The 20,457-nt window shown below is 39.8% G+C and overlaps 1 protein-coding gene across 4 annotated transcripts in view; it reads left to right on the plus strand.

Annotated features, from left to right (window-relative positions):
- Positions 1-16,802: 16,802 nt before the first annotated feature.
- VGLL3 (vestigial like family member 3) overlaps positions 16,803-20,457 on the plus strand; it is a 48,642-nt gene continuing 44,987 nt past the window's right edge. The window contains exon 1 of one of the 4 annotated variants that reach the window (XM_059064015.2): positions 16,803-17,379. In XM_059064015.2, the coding sequence (XP_058919998.1) occupies positions 17,254-17,379 (126 nt within the window). In that variant the 5' untranslated portion in view covers positions 16,803-17,253. The remainder of the gene's footprint in view (positions 17,380-20,457) is intronic. The other 3 variants (XM_059064014.2, XM_059064013.2, XM_067034882.1) reach the window with 3 other exon arrangements.

The raw sequence follows: 20,457 nt of genomic DNA on the forward strand, positions 1-20,457 counted from the left end.
AATAGTTTAAATAATTAGCTTTTCAGGTAAGAGAATTCAATCCTTAAAAGTGATGGTTATAAAAACCAAAGAGTAACATGAGAAAATGTTTTTATATTTAAAAAGTAGTTTTCAAAATTTGATATATACTATCTAAAAATCCATCTCTAGAATGGTACAGGAGGAATATTTGTCTGTTTCATTTTGAGCACCCCTATATCCCAGGCATCTTAAACAGTATCTGGCACATAGTAGGTGCTCAATAAATATGTGTTGTGTGACTTTATTGATGAATCATTTAAAGTAGATATTGGAAGATAATACACAAATTAATGCAACAATGGATTTATATTGGGGTGTGGAATTATGAGTACATATTTTTCCTGATTTTCTGAACGTTTTCCTCTCTTCTCCCACCTTGCTCTCCATATATATTCTATTGATATGCAGTAATACATGTTTTTCAGTCTCCTTCTACCTCAGTACATATCAATTTATGTTTACAATCTGGGCAGAAGAGATAATTTTATGAAGAGGGAAATTAGAAATTTAACAAAAGACAGCTTGCATTTTTTTTGAAAAACAAAAATCAAGACATAATATGGTATGTACTTTGTGTAGCTATAGTCCTGTCTACTCCCAGGGACAGTACATAGCACAGAAATGACTTCTCTCTGTTTCAGTCATGAGCTAGTTTTTCCATTGTACATTTATTCCACAGTTAATAAAACAGCAATTCTACTTGTTTTTAATGCTCTGCCAATGAACATACTGCTAAGAACAATAAGTATAAAATAAATCCTCCTAGTTTTTCAGAGAGAATTCGTCTTTTACCATGAAGTTTGGCCAAGTCAGGCAAATTAAATCTAGACAATAAACCTTCAATTAGACATGTTATAGCACAGACTTATGTGTAGAATCTCTGAGCAGATTGCAGTTACAGAAATCAACAGATATATAACAATATGCATTAGCCTCTGATTTTAGTTGAGTTTTAGTAGCATGTGAAGCCTGGGACAAACTGCACTGTATTCAAACTCAAAATTGCAACCCGGTACATAGCTTGATACATATCATTGCAGATGCTTCTTTTCTGTTTCAAAGTTATTTTTCCATCCATTCACTCAGTTTACTTCCTTAAGAAATGCATTTGCTAGCCGTATGATCTTAGATGAGCTGCTAAACTCTTTTGGCTTCAGTTTCCTCATATGTAAAGTGCAGGTAATATTTGCCACTGTCTTATAGTTGCTGGGATTGAGTTAACACATGCAGTGTTTAAAAGGTCCTGTTATATGATAAGACCTCAACAAGTGTTAGCTCCTTTTACTGTGCCCCAGGCACTCTGCTAGGTATTGAAGGTACGGTGATAAAAAAGGATGGCCTTAGTTCTGGTTCATGGCAGCTTGTAATCTAGTGGGTATGTTTATTGCAAGACAATTTTCTATGGACCTCTAGAGTTTCCGCATGGCTTGTAAGCAGAAGCACTGACAACCTTTTGTCCTGATTATCTTTCCAGGGATGTTTATATGGAGAACAACCTTGGAAGATATAGTGTATCCCCCTAGAGCAGAGAGCTGTTCATTTGTTATCCATCATAAAAAGAAAAAAAAAGAAGAGAATGCCTCTCTTTGGGACAAAGTGTGGGCAGGCTTGCTTGCAGCCAGTTCTGAACGACTGACATTTCCTAAATTTGAGATTCCTTTTCTGCAACCCATTTCATGTGCATGTGTCACCTAGATCTTGTCATTCCTCCTTGTAGGAATTGGGGACTCAGGCAATCAGTGCAAATGCTGATATTTTAGATACAGCCATGCTGTGAATAATAAATACCTTTTGTTTCGGATGCAGGACTTTTTTCCCTTCTATTAGCATCCAAGTTAACTTGTTAACTTGCAAGTTGGATAAAATCTCAGATTCTTCACAATTCCTAACAATCATTAGGTGAATTATGAGAAGTGTAAAACATAGCTGTATAAACAGAAAAATGCAAATATACATATATTCTCGTGTATGTAGAAAAATCGAGAATGGCTAAATGTTATAGGAACATTGTACAGTAGGATGGAGTTGGTAGTTAATTTATTGAATTGACACTAAAAACCTTAGAATTAGAAGCAAACACAAGAATCATGTGATCAAAACTACTAGCTAATGCTGAAAGGTTATGCTGATCTTGCCTCCTACTTTTTCTCTAGTGCATAATAGAATAACTGGCACATAGTATGTGCTCATTGGCTATATTGTTTAATAAATGAATAGGTAACTTATGAATACATTTATTAATAAATGTGTTCTTTTTACTGCTTGCCAATTTCCATAATAGGGTAGGTACTTCTGCATGGGAAATCCAGTCCATTGCTGAACATCTTTCTTTGGAAGTTCTTCCTTACTGTATTAGTCAAGCTTCCTTACTATATTATGTTGTGATAATATAAAAATCACAAAATATTAGCGAATGGTATTATGTAGTAAAAAGTTTATTTCTCTTCTCATACCATCATTCAATATGGATTAGGAAGCTCACCTTCCTAATGGCTTTTTCTTTCAAGGAATGTGTCAGGAGTTGGGGCTCTTCTGTAACATTGTTCCATCTAGGGATATAATGAAAATGGCAGTGTTGTCTCTGGCATACTTAATTTGAACTAAAATTTGATTTCTTAAACTAAATTCATTGATTCCAATTCCTCCCTTGGAGCAAAACAAAACAACAGCAGCAACCACAAAAGTTTGTTCTTTTCCACATGATATGATAGACATTCAAATACTTATTTCCCCTTGGTCTCTACTTTTTCTAGCCTAAATTATCATAGTTTCTGTAATCATGTCTCAAATGAAACCATTCTCAGCTACCTTACCATTTTGATTATTTTCCTATGGACATCCCTTAGGTTGTCTATAACATTTAAAGCATATCATTGAGTACTGAATCCATCTGAATATATTCAGATATTGTCAGACAAACAGATTAGAAAGAGCCTAATTTCCCATGATTTAAACTCTAGAAAGGCCAGTGCCTCTAGTCTTTCACATTATTTCATGAAATTATGGAACACCAGGCAGGATAATATTTTTCAGTATTAGTGGATTCTGGCCTACCTCATTCCACTTTACCTGGTCACCTCTCCTCCCTTTAGGGCACTAGACTTCAGGCAGGCATTGCCTCAAGGAGGAGTAGCAGCTATAGAAACTGGACAACAAAGATATCAAATTCTTGACTTCTAAACTTTGAAAAAAGCCACACAGGAATACTGGAAGATCAAGTTTTTCCTGACTTCGATAAGAACTATCTGAGCTAGAAGAAACAGGGAAATGTTGTAGAAGAAGCTAGAACATTAGACACTGGTGAAGGCACAAGACAGCAAGTTTTGGGTGCCTGTCCACTCTCCTCCCACCCTCACCTTCAAAGTCAGTTCCAGAAAAGGGAGAAGGAGCAACGAAGTCAGGCATGAGTGGAACTGGAAAAGATCGAACAGCCAGGCCCTTGCCCTCTCTCTGGCTTGCTGAGAGGGGCTGCGGCCTTCCAGGGATGTCGCCACGGTAGGGGGAATGGGTAGCGATGGCTAAGCGGGTGTCAGGACTGAGAAGCCCAGGCAGCCATGGGATCCCCCACATGGCATAGTGTTGCAGATGCGCTGTTTCCCTGCCCGTAATCCAACCCCACTCCCAATAGCCTAATATCGTTTCAGGCAGGAATAGAAGCGGAAAATCTGAAGTGTCCAGTTTAATCTTAAATCATTGAATGTATCCAGAAAAAGTTGAAAAAAATCCTGAAGTGAATGAATTCACTTGCATCTGACTATGACTACCTTTTCTGCCTTTAGGAGGACTAAAGACAGAGTTACAACAGGAAATATGTTATGTCTTAACAAAATACAGGCAACACTTTTGCATTTCTAAGGACCCAACTTAAAAATGTTTCGACAACTATAGATGGTTTGTCGTGAATGGACAAGGATTTGGATTTAGAAGATCTAGGTTTAGGTCACCTTCTCTATGTATTTGGCCCAGGAGAATTTCTTTCTTAGCAACAGTTTTATCATGAAAAAACATGTACATATTTCTAACTTTCTCATAGGCAGAACGAGGATATGAAATGACGTAAATGCCTGGAACATGATTTTGTAATATATAAACTGCCATAGAGAAACTTCAGTTTGATGCTTCTCATATTTAACATGCATAGAAATCACCTGGAAGATCTTATCACAGTGCAATTTCAGATTCAGCAGGTTTGGGCTGAGGCCTGAGGTTTTCTCCTTCTAACAAGCTCCCAGATGATATAGATCATGCTGGACCATAGCAATGCTGTAATTAATGACCAGGTTTTGCACATTTCCTGATCTGGAAGTAACAATTAATATTCAATATTTCATCTCACATTGCCCAAGAATAGCTTTATCTCTCCCATCTGTTCATATCAAGTTCCTCATATTTGTAGCGTATCTGAAGTTGATTATGTCATGACCTGATTATCAAATGCTCTGAAATTACTTTTAGATTTTAAAAAATATTTGTTATTATCCATAAAGAACATGGTGTGCTTCCAGAGAAAGTATAAACAAGCAGTTCAGTCCTTGAGAATTTATGAGGCTTAATCCTACAAAGTTGGCAGCAGATATGCCAATATTTCAGTTATTCACTTTTAAGAAAGAATAAAATTTATGTTTGGATACTATAAGTAAGAAAACTGGGCAAGTATTAAGGCGGCAGAGGTACTGTTTTATTTTCCTTTGTTTGTGTGCGTCCCTATCTCCTCAAGATTCCAGGTTGGTATATACAGGGACAGGTTATCACTCGTGCTTTTGTCCCTCTGGTGAAGACCACTGCTATCTAGAGCACAGAATATCATTGTAGACATTAGAGATGAATGTCGTCTGTTCAGCTATAAGAAAAAGTTGTAGACAAGAAACTGTGGCTTCCTATGATAGAATGGATAAAATTATTCAGAACTGCCAAAATTACATGTCAACTTTCTTCAATACCCCTTTGAGACAGATTGCCCAGGTGATCACTTAACCACTTGATGCTTTGATTTCCTAATCTATTGTGAGGATTAATGAATTATTATATGTAAAGTGCTTAAGACATGCCAGACACATAAGGTTAACTATGATTATTACTGGTGTTATTAGTATTATTGCTAATATTATTGTTACTTAATTTCTTTATCTTGTTTTCTGCTATAATTAGATAATTTCAGGAAGTCTATCCCTAACTATACTTCCAGGATGGAGTTGATTTTGCAGTCTCTCTGAACACTAACATATGAAGGATAAGCTACTATAATTTATAGTTACTGGAGATAATATATATCTCCTGAAATCTCAGTGGATTTTGTATTTTTCAGTTGTGCCACAGTTCTACTATACTAAAGAGACTGCTTATGTTAAAATCCTTAGAAAATGGAAAAAAAGTATTTTCAAAAGTATTACTCATCATACCCAACATTTTGACATTATTCTAAAGAAAATATGAAAATTAAGCTAAAAATAATGAAAGATATATTTTCTGTCTAATAGTCACATAAAAAGTCCTTAGCATTTGTGTTCTTCCTATATGGTGTTTAAAGAGACCAAAGCAAGACCATTTATATATCGACAATCCACAACATTCTCTGATCACAGCAACAGTCATTCAATTCAAATTAACCTAAGCAGGGTTACACTGTACCCACTTTTCGTGCTGTGCGAACCACCAAAGGAATATCTAACTCTTCCTCTTCCCTCATGGAATTTGTCTTTTGAATCTTTTCATGAGGGAGGCAGTTATGATCATTGAAATGATCAGAGCAAAATAAAGAACAACAATAATAATTGCATATAATCAAGTCACCAAATATAAGGTGCAAGCAACACAAATTATAATAGTATAAAGGAATTTTCAAATGTTAAGATATGCTTCCTAAAATAAGTGCTGCTTATAGTGCGCCTTGGAAGTAGGTGGGATTTTGAATATATTCCAGGCATCCATAGCCACAGGGACAATAATGTGAAGACAAGCTCTCCAGTGACCTATCTATACAATAAGAACGAAGTGGGCAGCTGGGATACAACTAAATTACTTTTAGGACTTGAAGATGTGTGCATATCTTTGGATGCATGGAACAAACACAATGCGTAACAATCTGGCAAAAAACAAGCAAAACGAGTAATTTTTTTGTTTCATAAAAGCTATTGGCCTTCGATGTGGTCCAGAAAGTTTTCCTTAAATACAAAGCCTCTTTTGTGCTTATTAAGCAAAAATTACCTATAAAAATCATGATTTGCCCTCAGTGTTCTAGGTTTACACCTCTTGTCCAAGGAAGAGTGCAGCCTACAGTGTCCCTTTGTGCCCAGTGTTTGTGGGAAGTGGTGGGACACAGCGTTTCCTCTCTGCCTTCTCTCTTCTGAATGATAGCAACATGGGACTTTGGCTTCATTTACCCTAAAATACTTAAATAAAATTAGAAAACTAATGTATTAAAAATGAGAAACAAATTCAAACCAGATTATGCTGGCTGCTGTGATTTATTAGTCCATTTGGTCTTTGTCTGTGGGTTATTAGCCCGGTGGGTTAGAACACAGTGCTAATGATGCCAAGATCAAGGCTTTAGTCCCTCCTGGCCTATTTAGCTTTGTTCCATTCCAAGGACGGAACTGCACCCATACCAGGCCAGACTTCATGTGAATATATTCCACTTGTCAGAGGCTGACAGAGAGAAAATGTAGTTAGATTAGCCCAGATCAGCCATTACTACCAGGAAAGCTAGCAAAGCAACAAACAACCAACTCAAAGTACACATTGAACTAATGGTTTATTATTATCTTCCATGAGAACAGATGATCCTATTTCTTGGTGAGGTACGTACTCTGTGCTGATTTGTTGATGCAGGCTAAAAGTGTCTTGGTATCTCTTCATCTCATCTCATCTCACTGTTTCCCAACTTGGATTCCTTTATTATGAAATCTCTATAAAATATATAAATAAAGAGTATATAAAATCTTACAATTCCAGCCAAAATTACTAGAGGAGAAAAAATTCAACAAACTCTACAGAAAGAGCATGCTGTTTCGGGAATATATTCTAATAGTAAACAGAGGTACTAAGAGAGAGTTGCGATGAACCACCAATGAGTCACAAATTGGTGAAGCAGGTGATGCTATTTGCTGTATGTCTCTGCTGGGTCCACTGGAGATATTTAAAGTCTCACTTTTTATTAAACAAATCAAACTAGGAGGATTAAGAATAGCCTCCTTATTAAATTGTAAATAGATGAAACTTCATCCTCAGTGTCTTTACATGAGATCTTCAACTTGTAATGCGCACCATGTGCTCTGACCTAAACACATCATAAGAGAAGTAAACAAGACAGAGAAGTGGCACGTTACTAGATGTTGAAAATCATCAGTAAAAAAAAATAATAATAACGTCTTGAATCAGAGTACAAATAATATCTCTGTAAAAATCCCTGCCTAAGAAATTCTTGCATGAATGTTTTTAAAACATTCTGCAGGGAGAACATGCTGACTCTTATAAGCTTACCCATTAAATCTCACCAGGCTGAAGAGAATAGAATAATGCAAAACACAACAGGCATATGTGCCATGCACAGCTCTCACACGTCGTATGCCCTAGACTATCCTTGAATTCACAGGACTGGATGTTTGCCTTGGCTTGTGTGTTTTTAGAACAGAACTCTTAAAAAGACCCCCAAATTATGGGGTTTTTTTTAAAGTATTTAGTTATTCTATGATAGGTCTTGTTCCATATACAGTATGAAGTTTGTCTGTTTCACAACTTGCTGAGGGAGGTTTGTGATAGGGAAATAAACTAACATTTTGAAATTCAGCATGGGTCAGGTTCTCCCCTATGAGCTTTACGTATATTATTTATTAATCCTCACAGAAGCCTTATAAATATAACTATCTCCACTTAGACATGAGAACACTGAAGTTCAGAGTTTTGTCTGTAGCTAAGGTTTGTGCTCTTTTTATTCGTCCTGCGAGTACCTGAAGGACCCTTTTTTTTTTTTTTTTTTTTTTTTTTTTTTTTTTGCGGTACGCGGGCCTCTCACTGTTGTGGCCTCTCCCGTTGCGGAGCACAGGTTCCAGCCGCGCAGGCTCAGCGGCCACGGCTCACGGGCCCAGCCGCTCCGCGGCATGTGGGATCTTCCCGGACCAGGGCACCAACCCGTGTCCCCTGCATCGGCAGGCGGATTCTCAACCACTGCGCCACCAGGGAAGCCCTGAAGGACCCTTTTGACTCTGATTTTACTAGTCACCCCACAGTACAGCCAGCCCCTGCCATCTTGGTAAAGAGCTCAACCACCTGGTAACTTCCCTAATCACTGTCCTCTACATGGCTTGCTGTCCTGTTCACCTGCCTACTCTGGCCACTCTACCCTATTCCATTCAAAGTCTCTGTTTCCTGAAACTTAGGCCACATTTCTGGTAATATCAAAAGCTATTCAGATTTTTTCTCCAGTTTCATTGAAATATAATTGACATAAAACTGTATAAGTTTTGAGAAAAAGGAACCCTCCTACACTGTTGGTGGGAATGTAAATTAGTGCAGCCGCTGTGGAGAACATTGTGGATGCTCCTTAAAAAAATAAAAATAGATTCTGCAATCCCATTCCCGGGCATATATCCAGAGAAAACGCTAATCTGAAAGGATACATGCACACCAATGTTCATAGCAGCACTATTTGCAATAGCCAAGATGTGGTAGCAACCTAAGTGTCTATCCACAGACGAATAGATAAAAAATGATGTTGTATATATATATATATATATATATATATATATATATATATATATATATACAATGGAATATTATGCAGCCATAAAAAAGAATGAAATAATGCCATTTGCAGCCACATGGGTAGACCTAGAGATAATCATATTAAGTGAAGTCAGCCAGGGAAAGACAAATATCATATATCACTCATATGTGAAAAATAGACTCAAAAACATAGGAAACAAACTTATGTTTACCAAAGGGGAGGGGGGAGGAATAAATTAGTAGTTTGGTATTAAAATATACACAATACTATATATAAAATTAGGTAACCAACAAAAAGGACCTACTGTATAGCACAGGGAACCATACTCAATGTTTTGTAATGAATGTAAAAAAAGAATATATATATAGATATATATATATATATATAACTGAATCACTTTACTATACACCTGAAACTAGCACAACATTGTAAATGAACTATACTTCAATTTTTAAAATGATTAAAAAGCTGTGTAAGTTTGAAGTGTACAATGTAATGATATGACTTACGTACAGCATGAAATGATTACCACAGTAGGTTTAGTGAGCATCCGTGATCTCATATAGGTACGGCATTAAAGAAATTGACAAAAAATGCTTTCCTTGTGATGACACCTCTTAGGATTTACTATCTTAACAACTTTCATAGATAATGTACAGCAGTGTCAATCATCTTTATAATGTTGTACATTACATTGCTAGTACTTAATTATCTTATAACTGGAAGTTTGTACCTTTTGACCACCTTTATCTAATCCCACCTACCACAACCCCTGCCTCTGGTAACCACAACTCTGATGCTATTCAATTTTTAATAGATTATTAAATGAACTGAATAGAAGAGAAAAAATTAAACATAAAAGTACTTTTGAGAAAAGAACTTCTCAATTCTACCCAAAGAGAAAATTTTGAAGCTACTTCTGTAATCCCTAGCAATCAGCTTTTCCACTGAACTTGAGAACTTTCAGGAGCTCCCTACCCACTACTTTCCAAACTAGTTCTTAAAGCCAGAAACTCAGGCTCAGTGGGAAATTTTAATTAAATTGACCCACTAGACAAATAATTGATCTAAGAAATTTGTATGAGGCTTATCAATTCCTTGGTGAAACTATCTTTTTAACTCTTTCACACAAACACATGAAGTTAAATATATACATAGGCTATTTCGTTAGACTTAGTGCTCATTAATTATTATATAATATATGGTATAATAATAATTTTTTAAAAATACAAGTGTTTTGGAATCAGACCTGGGGTCAAATCCTGGCTCAGCCACTCACCAGCTAGGTGATCTTTAAAATATTTAATTTCTCTGACCCTTAGCTTTTTCATATCTAAAATGGTAATACCAACTGCTTCATGGGATTATTGTGAAAATTAAATGAGTGAGAGCAAAGGAATCAGTGTAAATGCCTGGTCCATTGCAGATGCTCATAAAATGTGAGTTCCCTTTATCATCATCTTGCCCATGAAAACAGAAAAATCATAAACCCCTGATCCATATAACCCTCCATTATTCTTCATCCTCTCATAAGACACATGTTTTAAATCATCTAACAAGTCTATAACCTACATTTTGGGTGACGAAGCATCTACTTTTAAACAAAGCCTATCCCTACAACTGTGAGCATGTTGAACCCAAAAGGAAATTATCCCTTAATAAAGCATAAAATCATTGCTTCATTGAATAAGTATGATATAGTAATGAGTATGAATAAAACATATATACTTTATCCCTTCATGGATCATAATGAGGAGACAGGGAAAAAAAGGTTAAGAAAAAGCCTATATTTCAAAATAGGATAGATACTAGGAAGGGAGTGTGAGCAGGTTGTGATTGAGAGAGTAGTGGGGGCAGAATGGAGGTGTATTTTAAATTTGAAAGTGTCTTTGAGGAAGTATGTTTAAGCTGAGCCCTAAGATAGTAAGTAGGCCAAGTAGGGGGAAGAATTTTCCAAGTAAATAGTGCATGCAAAGACTGAGGAAGAGGGTTCATTGGACTGAAGCAAGTGGATGGATGACATGTGCTGGAACAAATTTGCAGAGTGGACAGGAGAAAATGGATAGGAGGCTGTGGAGGTAAGCTGGCAGAGGTAGAGAGAGAAGAGAAACAGAGAGAAAGAGAGAAAAGAGAGGGGAAGAGAGAATTTATGATAAAGAAGCATTATCTTCACCAGTGAGTTAAAACTTAGTAGAAGTAGCCCAGAGTTAAGAGTAAGATAGGAGACATGAATCTATTATTCCTTGAATCTAAATCCCCACATGGCTCTCTTACATTATGCATATATCTTGCCAATTTGAGTATGATTTTAGCATTGAAGATTAGTGTATTTTAAAGAAAAGATATCGCTCTGAAACATGGACCAATTTTTCACCTGGTTGTCAGCCCAAGAAAAGGCAGTCTTTTCAATGCTGGAGGTTAAATTGTCTGTGTCACACTTACTGAGTCACAGTATATGTGATCCAGTTCATTGTGGGGCTTTGACCAAATTGTCAATAATAATTTGGACCTTGCATGGTTTCATTTGCTTTATTTATTAACTTTAGAACCTCATATAAGATATATCTCCAATCTGTAAGTCTTGGGCTCTGGGCTGGATGCTCATTTTTGTAAGTTACTTGCATATAGAAGTGACGTGAAGATAGAGGAGATCTCTTAGGATGAGAGGATAGAGTAAGGTGAGAAAAAGGCCCAGACTAAGAAGCTCTATATTTAGAGTTTAAGTAGAGGGGGATTTGATAAAGGAAACTGAGAAAGAGTAGCCAAAGTGTAAGGAGACAGATTAGCAAAGAGGGACGTCATGATAGGATGTCAAGAGAAGAGGCAATTTGAAGGAGGGGTTAATCCACAGTGTCAGAATTTATGAAGCATCAGTTAGGATGAAGTTAAAGACAAACTTTGAACTTGTTAACATGACCATTACTGGTGACCTTAATACATTTTTGGTGGGGTGATGAGGCAGAAATCTGATTGCATACGGGTGGAAGAGTGAATAGAAAAGTAGAAAGTGGAGAAAGTGGTTTTGCGGGATTTGAGAATGGTGGAGAAGACGGGAGACAGTAGTCACAAGAGGATGGGGGTAAGCATGCCAGAGGAACACAGTAAAGTTGCTGGGCATTGAGGAGGGCCCATTGAAGGCAGGTGATCCTAAATGACAACTGCAAAAAGTGGTTTTATTGCTTTGCACGTGAGTTTTGACCTTCTGTTTTTCTGTCTATTCCATTAGTATTATTAGGACCACTCTTAGATCCAGGCAGCCAGAGTCCCTCCCTGGCCTCTGAGCTTCAGAGAACCTCTCACTGGTTCTCCTCCTATTGTGCCTCTCCTCCGAATAATCTGTAGGGCAAAGCGGGACATACTCACCCAAGTTCTCCCTTCTAACACCCCCTCCCCCACTAAATTGTTCATTAGTTTCCTCTCGCTGCTATAACAAATCACCACAAACTCAATGACTTAAAGCCATGCAAATGTATTATCTTACAGTTTGGGAGGTCTGAAGTCCAAAATGGTGTTGTTGGCCGGGTTGCATTCCTTCTGGAGGCTCTAGGCGAGCCCACTCCGTGCATTTTCTAGCTTCTAAAGGCTGCCTGTACTTCCTGGCTTGTGGTTCCTTTCCATCTTCCAAGTCAGTAATGGCTGGAGAGTCGTTTTCACTTCACATCAATATGACACTGACTCTTCTGCCTCCTGCCTCCCCTCTTAAAAGGACCCTTGCGAGGGCTTCGCTGGTGACTCAGTGGTTGCGAGTCCGCCTGCCGATGCAGGGGACACGGGTTCGTGACCCGGTCCGGGAACATCCCACATGCCGCGGAGCGGCCGGGCCCGTGAGCCATGGCCGCTGAGCCTGCGCGTCCGGAGCCTGTGCTCCGCAACGGGAGAGGCCACAACAGTGAGAGGCCCGCGTACCGCAAAAAAAAAAAAAAAAAAAAAGAAAAATGAAAAAGACCCTTGCGATTACATACACTGGGCTCACCCAGATAATCTGGGACAATTTTTCTATCTTAAAATCTACTCATTAGTAGCCTTAATTCCATCTGCAATTTTAACTCTCTTTTGCTGTATGATAAACCTATTCATAGGCATTATTCTGCCTAGAACAACCATGTTTATGTCCTCAAGGCCTGGGAATTTTCTGAGCAGATGAAGCAAGTCCACTCGCTCAGAGCGGTAATTCCTAGAGCAGGCTGCGTTATCAGTGGGCCAGAATGCTGGCCAAGAATCAGCTGTTTGGTGGCCTGGGAAGAAAGCGTTTGGATACACATGCTGAGATGTCCAACACGGGCACTGCAGGTTCCATGTGTTCTCCTACACTAAGACCCTAAGTTAAAGACAAGCCTGGTTGTCATCTCTCAGAAACAAAAACCTGCCCCCTTCTTTGCCCTATCGTACCCCAAGAAATACTGGGAAAATCTACTTCAAGTTACCCCTCCAAATAAAACTGGCCTGGGGAGTTTACCCCAGTAAATTCCAGCTGGAAAATTTGGAAATATTCTGGGAAAGTTGGTGGGTGGGCCCAAAAACATAGTGACTGTAAACTCCTGACTCAGAAGAGTTGGGAACATTTAAGGCCATCTAAGTATTCTATTAAAACTATGGTGGCTGGGATAGAAAAGAGTAGGAGGATAAACACTGGATGGGTAGGCTTGAGTTCCACATCACTCAACCAAAAGGTCCATGGTGGAGACTGAGAGAAGAAAAAGAAGGTAAATGAGTAATTTTTGAGGAACTTGAGCTCAGAAGTGCAAATTATCAAGTTCCATCCCATCACTGAGTTATTCCAAGTAATTGTGACACCCACCTCTGTGTGACAGATATGAAAATGAGTACACCAGTGGTTAGATCAAATTCTCTGGTGTGGGTGACTCACTATTGTCAAATATAATCGGCCTACATTTCCCCTCACGCCTTTTCCACAACTCAAGGTCCACCAAAGGATAATCTCATCTAAAACATCTTCTTATATGCATAAATGGATATGCACGAATAGGTACACGTATGCACACCCACATATAATGTATGCATGCATATAGATTTACATATGTGTTTGTTTATAAATATTATTGTGGGTGATAAAGAACTGAACTAAGAGTCCAGAGATCTGGACACTTTGGTTTTAGTTCTGCCTCCATTTCCCTAGGAGATTTTAATCTGACCACTTGTTTGCTTATCTTTGAAAGAAGATGTTTTAGACTAGGTGATCTTTGTGATTCTTTTCTATTCTAAAACCCTAAACATCTACCGGTTGGGGGGGGGCGGAGTAAGGCACATCTGTTCTCCTATCAGAACTCCAAATTAGCTCTCCTTAACAGGAATGATCCTACTTTTTATTAATGAGCAAACAAAGACTCCACCCTTTGACGGGTTATTTTCTCCTTCTGTCTATGCTTCTTCTAGATTCTAATTCTGTCTGGGCAGAATTTATCTTCCTTTTCTTTTTTTTTCCATCGCTGCAATATGGAAATGAAGGGAGGTATCAAAACAAAGATATTTCATTATAGAAAGATTTTGCCAAACACCTCCAGACTTTTGAGTCCATGACTTACTAGGATCTGAGAACTACATCTTTGTCATACAGTAAATATTTGCAGCATACTAGAAGAGGCTCTATGGGACACAGGGAAGATACAGAAATTGGGGTATGAACATGTTGGATCTAGTTCTGCCTTTATTTTCTAAATCAACAAATATAGCCTGAACACCGTTTAAATGTTAGATGTACAAAATATAAATGGTCTCAGCAATTGTCTAGTGGAGGAGACATATTGAGCACATAATTGTACAAAAAACAAAATCAGTTACAGATATATTAAATTATCTGAAGATAAAGTTAGTGGTGTTAAGCAACCACGCTTCTTCCTAGAAAGGGAGGTCTCAATTCAAATGGCTGAATGGACAGTTGCAGGAGATGGTGAATAGGTAGGGGCCAAAATTTGAATGTTAAAGAGTTGGGACTGTGGACTGTGGGGAGGTGCTGGGAAATTTTTTTTAAAAGAGGGTCAAGCATCATTACTTTGTTGGATTTGCAGTGGCTGGGCTGGAAAAGAATAGGAGGACAAATTGTGAAAAATGGATCAGAAGAGGGTTGAACTTGGGGCCTGGAAATCAGGTAGGTGCCTCTTGCTGGATTCTGGGTGAGAGATGCTGAGTGAACTAAGGATCATAGCAGCAGAGATAAAGAGATGAGTGGAGTCAGTAGAAAGGTAAATGTGTGGATGAAACGGACTCCAAGACCAGATGTGGGGACTGTGATGTTGGATGATTCCCAGATTTCATGCTCAGCAACTAGGGTAGGAGTTTCAATACCTGAAATGGGGATTAAAAGAGGAGGATCGGGTTGGGGCTATGCGGAAAATATTAGTGCTATTATGACTGAGGTTCCTAATGAACATCTACGTGGAGCCATCCAGACAGAAACTGAATAGATGAATCTGGAACACAGAAGATGGGTATGACCAGTGATTGTCAACCTGTGAAAAGGCAGTAAAAAACATTTAAAATAAACTTGTATGTCTCTTACTGATTGGAATACTCCTCCATTACAAAGAGTGCAAAGTCTAAACTGTGAAAGCTCTTAATAAATATTTTTAAAATTTTCAGTGGGTGAAAGAATGAGTGAGTGAATAGGAGCTGCTGTGAGTAGCCAAGAATTCCTATCCAATTACTATAGTTTGTATATTTGAGTGTATGAGTGAGGGCATGTGTGAGTGTATATGCATTTATATATTTGTGTGTCCGTGTAGTTATACATAGCCACATACACATTCATATAAAGATTAACAATACAAGCAATATATTAGTACTGTACATCTGCATTAGTCTGCTAGGGCCACCATAACAAAATACCACAGGCTGGGTGGCTTAAACACAGAAATTATTTTGTCACAGTTTTGGAGGCTAAAAATCCAAGATCGAAGTACCCTCAGAGTTAATTTCTGATGAGGCCTCTCTTCCTGGCTTGTAGACTGAGGCTTCTCACTGGGTGTCACAAGGCTTTTCCTCTGTGCCAAAGCAAACAGATCCGTGGCATCTCTTCCTCTTCTTATAAAGACACCAGTCCTAGATTAGGGCCTCATCTTTATGACCTCATTTAACCTTAATTACCTCCTGATAGGTTTTGTCTCCAAATACAGTCTCAGTGGGGGTTTGGCTTCAACACGTGAATTTTAGGGGGACACAAGTCTGTCCATTAAGAACATCAGAACATTTAACATCTAAATTAACTTCTCCTCAAAGGATAGTCTCTGTGAAAACAAAAGAGATTGTTCTGTGTCATATATAGGGGGAGGGATACACTTGGTCAGAGAGTTTGCTTATTTATAAAATAAGTATAAATCTTTTCTGCTTTACCTGATTATATTGAAATACAATTATATTCCTAGGAACAAACTTTTCATTTCCGAGAGGATTGTAAACCACGTGCAAATAAACCTTTAAATAATAGCTGGATGGGTTTAATCGACTGTCACTGTCTGTTGCTCTGTGGAGACCGGGTTGAGAAAGCCAGAAGAGGTTGGCATCCCGCAAGGAGGTCACACCATGAAGGTGTTAACTTAAAGCGGAGATTGCTTATGGAAAACCGCGTCGCATTCTTGGCACGTGCGCGCTTGCAATGAAGTTAACTTTCACTTACGGTTATATTAAATGTAGGAGCCAATTCCAGCTCATTTTGCGCCTGCCGTTTTACCTCCTAGTACACTTGGCCTTCCTTTAGCCTTGGCCTCTAGTTTGGTGTTCCTTGTAAATGCTCCTTGGGGCTGGGAAGCCCTCGCCCCGGCGCCCAGGTGACAGGAGATGGGGTAGGAACCCGCGGAGCTTTCAGGGTGTGGAACCTCTCGCATACCATTCCTTCCCTCCCACCACCACCCCACTGCCGGGAGGCGGAGAGAGCTTGTAACTTCTCTCCAATCCGCGGCCGGCCCTCCCCGGGGTCCCCCTGCTGGGCGACCGGCCCGCCACCGACCGAGCTGGAGGAACTTCGCGGAGCTCCGCGTCAGAGCCGGGAGAGGCGAGGTGCTCCCCCTCCTCCCCGGCCGGCCCCCTCCCTCTGCCCCCGCCTCCCGGTCCTCGCCCAGCCGGGAGCGCCGGTGATAGGACGAGCCCCGGGCGTGCATTGTGTATATGCAAACCAGAGCCCGGTTCCCCAGGTCTGCCCGACCCCGGCCGGGGCTGCGGCTGCGGCTGGCGCTGCCGTGGGCGCCGCTGCCCTCGCCCGAGCCCCGCACTGCCATGCTCCCGCCGCGCGGCGGGCCAAGGCGTCCCTGAGTCTCTATATAAGCGCAGGCCAGGGGACACCCGGAGGGGCTGAAGATGAGGGTGCCCGCGCATGGGCCCCCGCCGATTGCCAACCCCTACCGAGCCCGCGCCCCGTGTGGAGCCCACGGCCGCCGAGGACCCGCCTTCGCCACAGTAGCAGCTGGGGCTGCGACAGAGGCGGCAGCTGCGGCGGCGCCTGTCGCGCGAGCGCGTAGAGCAGCGGCCGCAGCTCCGGGGCCGCCGCTGCCCCGGCTGCCATGAGTTGTGCGGAGGTGATGTATCACCCCCAGCCGTATGGAGCGCCCCAGTATCTGCCCAACCCCGTGGCAGCTGCAACCTGCCCCACAGCCTATTACCACCCGGCGCCCCAACCTGGCCAGCAGGTGAGTCACCGACCGGGCAGCCTGCCGGGGGCGGGGGCGAGGGGCAGCGAGAGTATCGGTCTGGGGCTCCCAAGACGTCCCTCTGGGACGGGTAGCGCGGAGGATGCTCTGAGACTTGCGGGAGCGCCCTTGAACAGAAAGCCATCAGAAGAGAAGAGACGAGGCTTCGGGAAGGACGAGCTGCCAGGTGGATGGGTGGGGATTCCAAGCGAGGCATTACCTGGCTGGGGGCTTCAGGGAACTCTTGTCACCGGCTCAGAAGCTATTCCTCATAGCCACCCTAGCTCTTAGGGCTCAGTTCTCTGAAGCTCACCAAGGGCATCTGTCTTAGGAGTATGTGAGTAAACTTCCTTTAAACCAAATATTTTGTTTCCTTTGAAACGGTGGAGTGTTTCAGGGTTTTCTTGGTTAAGAGGATGAAGTGTGTCACTGACATAGGGGAGGCTGCCTGGACAGTGAGCCCATGGAATGACTTTTCTGGAACTTTTATAGTGGAACCTGGGTCTAGTGTGGTATCTGTCAAATGTTACTAGAAGTTCTCTGCAAAGTCTGTCATCTTCCATACTTAGGTGACAGGGATTGTTCCCCAAATTCCTCATTCTTTTTTAATTGCATCAAAGCACAGAGATGTTATGGTTCAGTCTGTTGGACAGAAGAACCCTTTCCTTTCCCAGCTAAGAGGAACCTTGGGTCACTGGATGCTGGGTTTCCACCATGCCAAGAGTGACTGAATGCTGTTGGATAAAAAGGATTCAGGAACTAGGGAGATGATAAAGTTCCTTTAGAAGGGAGAGTAGGGTTCTGGGGAATTAAGCACTAGGTACCCCTGGACGTTCCTCCCTGTTCGCCCGCAGTGTGTCAAGGCTTAGTTAGCACTACATAAAACACATATGTGAGCATGTGGCCAGGGGCTGTACCAAAATAGGATCCTGAGACTCTGGGAGTTAGGGTGGGTTGATTTGGTGAGACTTAAAAAAATATACATACTCTGAGGTAGAGACACCTATCAGGGATCTAGATATGGTTCTGAAACTAACATCCACAGAATTTATTGATTGACTTTATTTATTTTTTTTTAGTTTCTTAAAAAACATATATTTTATTGTGGTCTTCAGGGTTTGGCTCTTTAATTAATCTGGCCATTTAATTTATTTCCTCTACCCCTGTCTCTTTACTAGATTTATTGTGCTACTCTTTGGAAAGAAATTATAACTTCTGTTTAGAATTTAGGGACTGAAATTCAGCTGATTCTGGAAGAGTACGTACTCTAGATTTATCTGCTGAACAGTATGAGCTTAACCAGGACAACTAGGGCAAAAGAGGAAGGAGCCCCACTTTCTAGCTATCTTTTTTTTTTTTTTTTTTTTCTTCATCATCTTCAGCATTTCAAAGCAAGATTACTTTTAGGGAGGGGAATGGGAAAACATTTTGTAATTTGTGATCAAGGGTGACAGGTTAAAAGATTTTGGTTATGCTCTTTTTCTTTGGCTTTAATATAAAAGATATAAGTAATGGAGGAAACTATTTAAGTCCAAGTCAGGCAAGTGATGTAAAGAGACGCTGGATATCCATTTTCTGTGTTTTATGAACACTGTGTCACAGATGAACCACTCTTTCCTTCTTTACTTTCTTCCATCTCAGAGACTGTAGAGGCCTTAAATTATCAATTGGAATGTGGATGAGCAACAGCCTCGAACTTTACTAAACATTCAGAAAGGTATTTTTCCCCTTCAAAAATAACTTTAGGAGAATAGTTGTGAATAAGGTTTTATTTTCCAGAGTTGTGAAAATAGTTCCATTAAAATACGAATCTCTATGGGGGTCAGAATTTGAATAGTTTTTTGAGCTAGAAAATAAAATTCGATATCAGAAAAATTATAAATAACTAATCATGAAATTTAGCTTTCAATAACAAATAACTCCAATACCTTACCTAAATTTTGCAGTTGCCCCGAAACTCAGTTCCCGAATCGCATTATTTTGCTAAGACCGTCAACAAACCAAAAAATGAGCTTTCTTTTTCACCTGAATTGTCCACCTTGATGAGTGGCACCTATTAGTAAATAGTGATCAATTTCTGTTATCCTTGGAGCTCCTGTAGATATTGTTTAAGTAGATGTTGGGCTGAGCTGAACTTAAGAACTTAGCTGAGAAGTGTGCTTGAAATTTCCATGTTGCTTTTACCACCCTGGCTTGTTTGAAATTACTTTTTTGTCAGGTAAAGCAACTATTTGACTATATAACTGGCTAGCAAAGTAAGAAGACAATAGTGTCACTACTGTTCTTTTACTGTCAGGGGTTTATTTTGATGACCTATATTTTCTGTTGGAAAACAGAGTAAATCAGGAAATTCTTATCAGGCTGACAGCATTTTTAGACTATGTGGTGCGTGGGTGAAGTGGGACTAATATTGACTTGGCCCCAACGTAGTCATCTGAGAATACATATTTTGGTTGTTTTTGCATTCCAGAAGGTTTTATCATTATTATCCATGAAGATTGTTTTCTCCGTACGTGGGAAGTGACCCCTAATAGCATCTTGCCTGGGAGACAAAAACAAGGGCTACGAGTCCTACTGTATTTGAAAAATTGACTTGTTGAGGACAGGAAGCAGAAAAAGTGATAGAGTTACAAAGTTTAATGGTCATTTAGAAAATGTTAGAAAAGAGAGAATTAAAGTTTTGTATCATTTCTGTATTTTCAATTATGGTAGTGTATCTTTGAACTGATTTTTTTTCCTCAAGTCCGTATACCTCTATAGTCCTTGTAAATTATTATCTCATAGTGGTTTATTATGATAGATTATATAGCAGAAGTTCTTTTTGAAATAGTAGAAATTAATGCTCCAGGCACATGTATCCGCAGCTTTCCGCCTAAAAGTACAATGTAATTTTGTGTAATTACAAGTGTAAAAGGCACTTGGAATTTTGTTTCATTTTTTTAATTGAACGTATTATAAATCATAGGTGGGTAACAGGTTAGTACCTTAAAAACAGTGAACTGCGTATACATCAGGCTGCATTGCAGTGTGTTACTTAAGCATTCAGTAGGCTAAGTGAATCAAAGTAAAATGTAAATA

Source organism: Kogia breviceps, chromosome 5, assembly GCF_026419965.1.
Source record: "Kogia breviceps isolate mKogBre1 chromosome 5, mKogBre1 haplotype 1, whole genome shotgun sequence".
NCBI classification, from domain to species: domain Eukaryota; kingdom Metazoa; phylum Chordata; class Mammalia; order Artiodactyla; family Physeteridae; genus Kogia; species Kogia breviceps.